This window comes from Egretta garzetta, unplaced genomic scaffold (assembly GCF_000687185.1).
Source record: "Egretta garzetta isolate BGI_Z169 unplaced genomic scaffold, ASM68718v1 scaffold176, whole genome shotgun sequence".
NCBI classification, from domain to species: domain Eukaryota; kingdom Metazoa; phylum Chordata; class Aves; order Pelecaniformes; family Ardeidae; genus Egretta; species Egretta garzetta.
The window spans coordinates 410,215-422,004 of record NW_009259973.1 but is presented as its reverse complement, the minus strand read 5'-3'; the positions used below and the strand labels follow the sequence as shown (position 1 = coordinate 422,004).

At 36.5% G+C, this 11,790-nt stretch overlaps 1 protein-coding gene across 1 annotated transcript; it reads left to right on the top strand.

The window, feature by feature from the left end:
* Window positions 1–1,440: 1,440 nt before the first annotated feature.
* Window positions 1,441–11,583, top strand: METTL22 (methyltransferase like 22). Its single transcript, XM_009640337.2, has 10 exons — window positions 1,441–1,685; window positions 4,241–4,591; window positions 4,958–4,998; window positions 5,084–5,228; window positions 5,699–5,770; window positions 6,376–6,429; window positions 7,663–7,743; window positions 8,685–8,787; window positions 9,524–9,692; window positions 11,147–11,583. The coding sequence occupies exons 1-10, from the start codon at window positions 1,463–1,465 to the stop codon at window positions 11,180–11,182; spliced, it is 1,275 nt and encodes a 424-aa protein (XP_009638632.2). The 5' UTR covers window positions 1,441–1,462; the 3' UTR covers window positions 11,183–11,583.
* Window positions 11,584–11,790: the final 207 nt, after the last annotated feature.

Genomic DNA, 11,790 nt, shown 5'->3' with positions numbered 1-11,790 from the left:
GGGGGGCGGCTTCGTTTGGACACCTGCCGGTCCGGGGCCCGCCTGGGGGCTGCGCCGGCGCCGCCCGAGCAGGAGGCGGTGACTCCTCGGGAAGAGCAGGCTTCGGCTGCGGGCGCTGCGCTGGGCAGGCCAGGACTCGAGGCTTCGGGCTCTGCCCTGACCGCGAAACGGTGCCCAGCGTTTCCCTGGTAGCGCTGCGTTGGCTTGTCTCCTCCGCAGGTGGTGGAGAAACTGCGTTCTGTTGCTGTGCATCAAGTTTGGATGTAGCTGGTGCACAGATTTCTGCTGGCAAAGGGCAGGTTTGGAGGCTGGATGAGATTTTGCAAAAGCTGGTGGAACTTGATAACTGAAGTTAATGAAGGTTGCCTGTATAACTTGAAGCTTTTTAAGCCTCTATAGCTGTATATTTATGATGTTGTTCAAGCACAAGCAGATAATAGAAAATTTAGCTTAATCTTCCAAGATGTTAATGGTAACATAGGAAATGGCATCAACCCCTTTACATAAGGGGTATTAGGGGTGCTCATAGCTGGTGGGACCTGGGTGTCTTTGTCAACTAAATAATTTTTATAATGGTTAGTGATTTGTGTGTGTGTGTGTGATCCAAGCTTGTCATCTCGGGTTTTGAAGATACACATTTTGTTTTCAGATATATGGTTCATCAGTGTTTCACATACCCTTCCCTTTGTAGAGCATAGGGAAATAAATATCCTCTTTATTTTTCTGTTTATTTTTTTTCTGTTTATTTGCTTGTGCCTTAGGACAGAGAGACAACTCAGCCTTGGACATTAAGTAATGAGGATGATTTCAGGTGTTTTTATTTTTTTTTCTGGGGAAGAATAAAGATCACTGAAAAAAGGAGACATTAGCTGCCCAATTAGTGGAGGCATATAAAAGGAGCCAAAGGGGCAGATACTCCTTTTAGAAAATTTGGGGGACCTATGATAATACATTTGGTAATTGTGTCCATATCTGAGAAAATTCAGAGTCCTATGAAGAACCCTTAAAACTGTGAAGTTGTGCACACAAGGCCTTATGTTCCTTTGAAGACCTTGACTTAGCATTGTAAGCCTGTACATTCATTATAACAATTGGGGGCCTGGGAGGGGAGGGGGGAGAGGGGGATAACACAAGCTGATTAGTAGGTCTTCCTAAAATATGTGATGTCTGCCAGTGTGTTACTAGCTATTATGTATTTGCTGATTCTTTGGAGCATTGTGAAAGAGAGCATTGGAGCATTGCAGTTTTATTGGACAGTGTAATCTGATTTTTATCTTCTAAAATACTGCGGCAGCAAAGTTCAAACAGTGTCAGGATGCCACTCAAAGCTGTCTGTGTTTGATTTTAGGTTGAATATCCTGATGCACAGCTTGCTGTCTTATTGGAGCACGGTCACATCTTGCCTGAGGTCTTCTCAGCAGCTATGTCATGAGGTTATCTTGCAGAGCAAAACTGTTACTTGATGCCTGTTAATAGAAGAGTATCGTATCGCTTTGTGACAGCACTTCATAGGGGACTGTTTCGGTACTGTAGATGTTCCTCTCACCAGCACGTCATGGTGGATGTAACAGAGAGAGAGATGGATAACCCCACGTTTAAAAGTGGCACTGTACTTTCTGATGTTCACTTACACTGTCCAAACAAAAGACATCTCATGGTACGATTGAATGCAGTTGGACAACCAGGTAATGTATGTTTGGACTGATGGAGCTATATTTTAAGTGTATTCATATCTTTGTAATGTATGAATCCTCCTTTGAATGGTTGATATTAATCATTGCATATTTTATTCCAGTTAGTTAGAAGCAGAATCACTTCCTACTCAGCCTTTAGGAAGAGGGCTAGCTGGATTCTCCTCATGAAATTAACTACAGAAGTGAAAACTATTAATGTAGAATTTGTAGACAGCCTATCCTAAAAAAAGAAATCTTAAATTACTTTCTGATAAGTGACCAAATTAACTTGTTTGCAGGTTTAATTTTATTTATTTGTTTGTTCATTTATCTATAATCTCAATACAGTATTTTGGGACTCATGTTAAAAAATTGGGATATTTCTTACATAGAAACAAAAGTTGAGAAACCAGGGGTTTTCTATAGTGTAACTTAAGTTTAAAAACAAATTATCAGTAATTAATTTATAAGTGTTTATAAAATCTTTTTGTGATGATTCACCATCTATTCCAGAGGAGCCTAAAAGGTCTGTTTCGTTTTTTGTTTTAAAAAAATTGGCAACAAGAAGCTCAGAATAGCAGTGGTTTTGACTGACTTGGGTAATTTGAAGAGTCAAGGCTGTAGTGGAAATGAATTGGCAAATGCCTCAGACTGATTGCCAGCTTGCAGGTTTCTATAAAGTTGTCAAGGAAACTGACCTTTGAAGCTGCTGATAAAATGTTCTGTAGAAAAGTACTGCTCCTGCTGTGACAGAAGTGTTAATTATTTTTTCAAACCCAGTTATGACATAAAAAGAAAACTTTCGCAGCTGTTCTAGCTTATGACAATGTAAAAAATGATGAAAGTAGGCTTGACAAAGAAATGCGTAATAATTTTGACCCTGAGCAGGTCAAAACCAGGTAATTAATGCTGTGGTGTGCCTTCGTGCTGTTCAACATTTGTTTGCTGTGATCTTGCTTGATGCAAAGAACCTTTCAACAGAATGAAATAACAGCACATGCTACCTACTCCGAATGTCTGGGGAAATTACTTATTTAATAAGACAAGAATTGGGTTGTACTATGACAGCTTTTACTCTCAACAAATATGATGACAGTCTACCACTGTCACTTGGCTGTTTTTTAGGGAACCTCATTGGGATTTAGTCTCTGCTGCTTTGGATCAGTTTTACCTTACACCTTTTGAAATGCCATAGAACATACAGAGGACCAGAATGGACTTGGGAGAACAAAAGCATTTCATTCACTGATGGCATCCTCTAATTTGTTAAATATTCAAATCAATTTAATCTGGTTGTCAGGCAAACAGTAGATGACTTAAAGAATTTCTCATGCCAGGATAGGCAATGAGGATTTTATTAGATCTAGCTGAAAATGGTCTCTCTAGAGAAGGACTTCTCTCAGGTTACAGTAGACCAACTTTGAATATCTTGCTTTCTAAAGAAACTGGAATAGAACTCCATAAATTGAGAAATTGTTGAAAGCAATGATGGCAAGCACTTTATCTCTTCCCCTTTGGTGTGAATGAACATACTTCTAAGACATTCTTAAAATCTTGTTGGTATTGACCTTTTTCACTAGATGTATTCTTGGCTATTTTTTTCTCAAGTCTCAACACGTTGTGTGTGATTTTGAAATAATAGTACCCAGCCTAAGAGGTCTTCAAACACTGGTTTAGTATGAGAGTAGCTGAATCAAATTCCATGATTCTGTGTTCCATGACTGGCCTGTATAAGTCAAGCACAGTCCATCTAAGCACTGCTGTAGAGCTGAGATCAACTGTAGATGGAAGGACAAGTATTTGTTCTTCCTGTGTTGTATTTGGACAATGCAGATTCCTGTAATTAAAATTGCAAGGTCCATGTTTGGATAACTTGAAATTTTTAATAGATGCTGACATGACACACTGGATGATGGTTGCAAAAGGTTTTTAATTAATTGGTGTATTGAGAACAATGGCCTCATTCATTCAATCTCATCAAAGATTCAGTTTGAAGACTTAAAAAAAAAAAAAAAAGTGTCAGCATGTCCAGCTTCCTGTGAGCTTATTTCTGCTCTCTTATACTCACGCTAAGCTGATTTCAAGGCTTGAAGTTGCTTGAATTCCTAGACTTTTAAAACAATAAAAAAGTTCTACTTACTTTTTACTAGAACATGTTTGTTTCTTATAAGATAGGAATTAAATCTTAACTGAAAGAAACAAATTCTAACTTTTATTAATTCTTCTTTCAACTTGGCTTGAGCTTGTCTCAACAGAAGAGTTTTGGAGGGTGTAAGAAACCATTCCTTCTGCCAATTGTTAAAATATGTGTTACTAAATCAGGTTAAAGTGTGTGTTGTGACTGAGTAGATGCTGAGTCAGCCAGTAGACTGTGAAAGTGCTTCATTTATTTCTACTGACAGAACTTAATAATAGAAATAGTTCTTTGTAGCAAATTGAACTACATTTCAAGTTACCAAGTTTTAATATGTGAAATGCATACCAAAAGTTCATGCATGTGGAAGTTGTGCATAGATTCTGTTCTTATCTGGTGTTTAACTTTTTTCCCCCCCTCTGTGTTCTTACAGTATTCCTGTCATATTTCAAAATCCTTTGGAACACAGAAGATTTGGCATCTGAGAAACATGTGAGAGAAGCTATAGCAGAAGGAGAACACCAGTACAGAAGTGGAGATGAACTGTGTGACAAGGACAGGAATAATCTAAAAAAAGAAAGAGAATTAAATAATGAAGGACTAGAAGCTCTGCTAGATGATGATGGAGACTTGGAAGTTGTCAGAAGACCTCGAAGTGCCTCTGATTTAGAAGTGGAGGATCTTTTGAGGGATAGAGTATATCCTGTAATTCTGATGAAAGGGAAAGAAGGTGCTTTTGAAGATGAAGAACAAGAATACACTTGCAGTGATGTTGTTAAAATAGGTAAACAGTAGGCTTACAGTCAAGGAGATATGGAATAAATATGTTTGTGTAAACCAAAAGAAAAATAGGTTTTCTTTAGAAATGGAACAGCAGTTGTTAAGTGAAAGGAGATAATAAAACAAATGTAACACTGTGATATTGTAAATATTTTAAGAATTTACCATTTTTCTCCAGAAGTGATTTGGGCAATAGTTTACTATGGGAAACTGGGTGATCCTTATTTAGAGTGGCATTTTCAGCATTATCTAGCATTACTATATAGAATGAAGAGTGTTTAGTTCTGTATTTGAAAGGGAAGCATGACTTGATTTTCAAATTCGTCACTGTGGAACTTTGAGATAATTGTTTCTACTCTCATTTTCACAGAACATACTATGGCAACCCCCTTAGAAGATGTTGGTAAACAAGTATGTATTCTGCCTTGTAGTATCTTGCTGTTCATGTATCGTGCTTCAGAATTTACTCAGTTTTAAGTGCTTCTCTTGTGCACAGGTCTGGCGTGCTGCCTTTCTTCTTGCTGATTACATTCTGTTTAAACGGGACACGTTCAGGTGTTGCTCAGTGCTAGAGCTTGGAGGTGGCACTGGAATTACAAGCATTATCATGGGAACAGTTGCAAAGAGAGTTTATTGCACGGGTAAGGCAGTTATTTTCAGTTAAATATTTTCATGAAACTTCATGAAGCAGTGCTTTCATCCTGGGATTGTCATCCTCATCTGTTCAGTTTTAGTTAATAATTTTTTATCAACTTGTATAAAGTTGTGTGGTTTATTGAAAAATAACAAGAACTTTCTCAACAGATGAAAAAGCAGTACTACTTTTAAGCACAAGGGTTTAACAGCAAAACACGTGCTGTGAATTCAAGATAGCATGCCTAGATTAAAATAGGTAGTATAGGGATCTAACTTCTTCTTCAAGAGCTTAGTGCTGAAAGATGAAAGCGAGAAGTATACTAGGGAAGCAATCATCAATGGATAGAGTTGCTCTGAATTTTCTTTAATCTTGTCAGCTTGAGAGAAATTTAGAGTATTAGTCTGAGAGGTCAGGGGCATGCATGGCCCATGTAAAATATTCTTATTTTGAATATCATGATCACTTTTTTTCCAGATGTTGGTGAAGATCTTCTGGGCATGTGTGAGCAAAATATTGCATTAAACAAACACCTGATGGAGCCGGGAAGTAAGTGCTATACAGTCAGTGTTTGTGCAATTGCCTATATATGAACTCCTTGGGGATTAAACAGCACAGTCATTGACTAGCTAGCATATTCACAAGTAAAATTAAATTTTCGTCTTGGTTAAAAGTGACTCATTTAAAAAGAAAGATGCATGATATTGCTATGTGACCCATAATGGGACAGCTTCCTTTTGTGAAGAGCAAAACACTTTCTCTGGTCAGCAGTTAAGACCAGCTGTAGTTCCTACACAATCATTGTGCGAGTTTCACTGAGGTACTTGGGAGCATCACAGATATCCAGGAGCCAAGGGTTACATAAACAGAATGTAAATGACAGAGCTAGAACTCTGGAAAGGAGAAGTATTTTGCAGGTGAGACATGTAAAAGAGAACATAGGTTGTCTTTCTGACCTTTCATCCTGTTTGTTCTCTTGTGAGTGGGTAATTGGTTTTGTACAGTAAATGATTTGATGTTCAACTTTACTTGTTTCATATGTCCTTATAATATATCTTCATCACTTGTTTCAGTACAGATTTTGGCTCTTTGATTTTGCTTAGGTACTGTCTGAAAGGCTATTTGTGACTGATGTGATCTTTCTTTGCCCACAGGAGGGGAAGTTAAAGTAAAAGAATTGGACTGGCTGAAACATGAATTCTGCACTGGTAGGTGGTTGTAATGAGTCCTTTCAGATAGGATTTGGTGGTTTGTTTTGGGTTTTTTCCCTTCAGAGTCATCAAGAAATGCTTATTTCATTTTTTATGATGCAAGTCTTGCAGCACACACACCTCTGGGGAAAAAAAGGTGAAAGAACATGATTGTCTTTGGGTACATCACTGCCATGTCAGTGAGTATGGAAGGGTTTACTGACAAGTTGAGAATAGCCAAGTGGTGGCTGTCCTTTACTTAGGTCAAAATCCAGAGATGCAAACAAGATGTATCTGTTTTGAGGTGATAATGGAATCCAGGCACAATGACATGGATTTAAGTTACTGTAATCCAGGTTTTAATGTGGGGGTATTGTGTGGCTTATCGCTGCATGAATACAAAACTCTAAAAGGTGGTGGGGAGGGTAGGTGATTATTTGAAGATGTACAAATACTTGTTCCAAATGTAGTGATGAATGTGTTATATTTTAAATATTTGCCAAGGGAATGTGTTCTGCTGCTTTTAGCAAAGTAAAAGCAACTAACTTGAGTAACATTCAAAGTGCAATTAATGATAGTAAAACAGATCACTAAAACTTTCTTTCTAGTGGTTGCAAGGTCAACACAATATTGTAGCGCTTGGTTTATATGAAGCCTACTTCATAGATTTTTATATTGTTAGTTGAATTTGATGTAATGCTTCGAAAAAATAGAACAACTATTTAAGCAAGTGGAAACCTCCTTTATGCATTCAGAAGGCTTTCTTGGACCTTAAAAAAATTCTGGTTAATGAAAATATTTGATACTGCTAGTTGAAAAGGCTTTATGGTTTTTAGACTTTCAGAGAAAGTTTCTATATTTTAACAAAGTAAATTTTAAAAAGCATGATGAAGTAGGAAACTTAAAACTTATATGAAGATGCATTTGGGTTTTTTATTTAAAGTAGTATTTATTTTTATCTAGTTAAATCTGTGATATCACTACAGTGTAGTAATTGGTTGTAAATTCTAAAGTCAAAGAAAACTTACTCTGGCCAGTCAGCCTTGAGAGGATTGGACATAATGCAGAGAAAGCAAAGGACTGCAGGAAACTTCAGAGAATGAATAGAGGGAGGTTTTGATTTGCCTTCAGTGGGGTTCTCTGTTTATGGAGTAGCAGATGACCACGGGAGTTAAGAAGTTTCTTTTTTCAAGCTATCAATCATTTGAGACATTTTAATCTTGTACACCAAAGCCATATTCTTTGTTACAGATCCTGAAGCTCCTTATAGCTGGTCTGAAGAAGAGATTGCTGATTTGCATGACCACTGTACTGTGATAATAGCAGCTGATGGTAGGAGAATACAAACAGTAAGGTTTTAAATCAAGCACTTGAGCATTATGAGTAATAATTTAAACAAACCTAGTTTGCTTTTAAAATCCAATAGGTCAGATCCTTACCTAATTTGTCAAAGCTCTGCCTTAAGTGTTCTTGCCTGTATTTTTTTTTAAATAATTGTATTTACATTCTGGATTGGCAGTAGGAAGACAGATGTTGAAAAATACTAGCTTTTTCTTTCATTTGGTGTGGTAATTATTTGTGACTAAAAAAATTACTCCAAGAACATTAATCACAAGTAAGTGATGAATTTGACTTTCAGAAGAGTTTTGTTTTCCTACCTTTGTCTTGCATCAGGTAACCTCTGTGCAAATAATGATAAATAGGTGGTTAGACTAATATATTCTATAATGTGAAAAACAGTTTCAGATGCTGCGCTTGCCCATAGAGTCTATGCCTTTGGATATTTTCCCCCAGCCCCCTTTTTCTTACTTAGAGTGACAGACTGAAAAATGACAGGGTAGCTTATCTGGGAGGATTTTTAGTTATGATATAGAAAGGTGTTGCAAGACTGCTTTCCAAGGAGATACCATTATAATGGTATATTAGTTACTGCCTTTTTTGTATTTTTGTAAGAAATGAGGCCCTTTACATTGTGATATGCTGTCTTTTTTAGCTTTGCAGTAAGCTATTTCCAGACTGAGAGAAATCTTGTTAAAGTTTTGTAAGTTGTCTTACAGAAGTGATTCCCATTGATACAAGAGAAATTTTAAAGAAAGCCTGAAATAAATAGCAGCGGTGGATACTATTACAGGGTCAGTTGTTGCCATTAAAAATATACTTTGGGATTTAGTTAAAATAGTGACTTGTTTGAATAGAACTAAGGCCTGTTGTTGTTTCATACCTGAGACTTAACTTAAACATACATATTTTATGCTCCTAATCTTTTTTTTAAGTGTTCTATGATGATGACCTGACAGATGCCTTGTTTAGAACGCTGTATAGAATCACACACAACTTGAGAAATTCTTGCACAGTTTATCTAGCATTAGAAAAGAGGTAAGTATTACCAAGAACTTAAAATAAAAGCAAAAAAAAACTTTACGTGCTTTCTTTATTTGGAAGAAACATCTGATTTCATTGAAGGTTGGCTTCTGATTTTCATTGTATTAGTTGATCACAGGCTGCTGTATATGCTCAGGACAAGCATTTATTTTTATATGTGCTTAATCTTTATCAGTTCAGAATTTGAATTCCACAGGAGCTTGGCCTTTGTTGTTCTACCTTTGTCTTGCAGCAGATAACCTCTATAAACAGGTGGCCAAACTGATGTATTCTATAATGCCTGACAACATCTGCCATGTATTTCTGAGGTCATAGAGTGGAATGAAGGAACATAGAATTGGTGTATACGTTTCCCAGCTTGAGTACTTCTACAGCAATTTCTCTTGTCTTTCCTTTCAAAGAATCATTGAAGTTTTGAAGTTGTCATGTGTTACAGTCCATTCATAAACTAATATATAAATAGGCTTTGCTTAAATCTCTGGACATATGTAAAGTAATACTTGTTCATATGATTTGGTGCCAAGTCCAGGAAGCCAAGCCAATGATTCTGTTGCAGCAATGTACCTTAAAATCAATGGAAAGATTCATCCAAGAATTATTGGTGTATTGATGCTAACATAAGTCTTGTCCACTTTTCAGGAATAGTGGGGAGGTGTACATTTTCCAGTTACCTAGCTATTTAAGATGCCAGTATAGGAGACACATTTTAAATTACATATTCTCTTGCCAGACTGAACTTCACTTTAAGACATATGGATGTTACGTGTGAAGCCTACAGTCATTTCAGAAATACTCTGAATGATTTGGAGAAACTCCAAGATAGAAAAATGAAATATACTGTGGAGCCCGTTAAGCTTGATTTCTGCCAGTTTCTCGTTTATGAACGAATTGAGCAGTTGGTAAGTGGCATTCATTAAAATAAATTTAATGTGTTGGGATAATCATCTCAAATTAGTTTTCGGCTGTTTACTTAACATGAAGAAAGAACAGGAGAATAAGAATTACCTTTTCATTTATTTCAATTTACCTTTTGTTGTTTTAAAATTATTCTTGTTTGTGCTTACATAATCTATACTAGATTGACATGACTATACCCTTTTCTGTCCCCAGCAGTACAGTGGCTTAGATTGCACTCACTTCCTCAAAGGTTAAGAAACAATCTCCATTACTTTGTAGAGTACAATTTTTGTGATTGACTAGAAAATGGGACCAATATCTCTTCTCATTTATTTGCTTTTAAAAAAAAAAACTTTCATTTTGTAGTTTTAGTAATTCCTTTCCCAGTTCAGGGTTCAGAAAATAATCTATGAAGATGTCAAATAGCTGTAAACTTCTGTTATTCAGAAGTATCAGATACATTTTTGTAATTATCTGATTACCTCCCAAGCACTTATGGTTCTCTTTCTCTATTTTTTCTACCAGTTGTCTGCTCTTATGAATATTACACAGTGTAGCTAATAGCTTGCTAGCTTCTAGAACAATACAGTCTAACATCTTTTTAGAAAACTTGCAAATATTGTACTGGATTGCAAATGTGTTACAAGAAATGACGGTCCTGTAGCAAACATACTATTGCTGTGTCTTCTGCAGTACTTATGCGTAGTAAGATTGCGGGGGCCACAGTTACTTCATAAGATTGATTTATTTTACTTAATGCTGATACCTTCAGCCATAAAACATGCATGCAAAACTTTCAAACAAGTTTTACAAGTACAGAAATCTAACCTCGATTATACCGGTCTTCGAAATATATGCATTGTTAAAACACCTAAGTTTTTTATTTATCATGAGGTATATTGCCAAAATTCAAGATGTCATGGTGTGATAGTCTGCTTACTAATCTTTTGTGTAGCAGACAGAGTGTTCACTAATTTATTCTACAGACATGAAGTGGTCTGTTTTTCATCTTCTTTGTCCAATGGAGAAGCATGTGTGTGTTTGTATAAGACATGCATTTGTGAGACCTTCATTCCTCAGTAAATTGAGTATTTTTACTAGCATTATTGAAAGTGTTTGTCAACACAGGCTAAGAAAGAGAGCAAGATTATCAGTCAGAATACTGCAGAAGATCATGCAGACCAATGAAATTATTTAAGACAAGTTACTTGAATGATACTAATTTTTTATTTAAAAAAACCCCATGCTACAAGAATGAAGAAATCAATTCTATTGCTCTGTCTCAAAGATAATCTGGTGGTTGTTCTAGCAGATTACACAGGTGGATACTACCTGTAGATGGAGGTATAGGGCGTGTCTCTCAAAACTTGTCTTCAAGTGGGCATGTTGAACTTTTCCATAATTGCAACCTACTGATCTGAGAAAATACCTGAATGTATTTTTTCCACTCCTACAGGAATTGTGGAGGATCATTGCTGAACAGCTAGCATGACAGGGACATGAGAAAATAGAAGATCTTTATCTAAGTATAAAGGCTTTTTATGATGTTTTATTAAAAATAGATTTTCTTCCCAAGAAAAGCATTTTTCTGGTGGAACTGTGTTTTCAGAAAGTATTGCTGTGCAGATTTGCTTTACTTCAGTAAGTTTTGGTTTTGGCACTTAGGATATTTTCTTTTACAAAACTATTTAATGTTGATCTTCAAAGTATGTGCTGGATGCCAAACAGTGGCAGTGACACAGTGGCTTGCTCTTGGGGATTGATGACCTAGCTATTTTAGTTTTCTGAATGTAGACAGTGTTCTTGGCCTCACCCTAGTTCCACGTTGTTTATATTTATGGATATTTGTGAAACAGTTTCTGGGAAAGACCTGTTTGTCTTTCATGGATTTCTTTTTAAGCAATCTGTTTATGAAACTTAGTCCTTAATTTTCGGTTTGTCCTGTCTAAATCATTCTAGTTTAGGGCTACTGTCTGAACTGAGAGGAAGTGAGATGCATTTTGTTTGAGCCTCTAAAAATACTCCACAGAGGTCTTGGAGCTCTATTGTACTGCTGGAATTTTAAGCTATTCTGTCCTTGCCAGGTTGAGGGTGGGAGGG

Coding starts and splice junctions, on each gene's coding strand:
- METTL22 (XM_009640337.2), top strand. CDS start 1,463: ATGCCTGTTAATAGAAGAGTATCGTATCGCTTTGTGACAGCACTTCAT. Junction 8,788..9,523: donor TATCTAGCATTAGAAAAGAG/GTAAGTATTACC, acceptor TTCTCTTGCCAG/ACTGAACTTCACTTTAAGAC. Junction 9,693..11,146: donor ATGAACGAATTGAGCAGTTG/GTAAGTGGCATT, acceptor CCACTCCTACAG/GAATTGTGGAGGATCATTGC.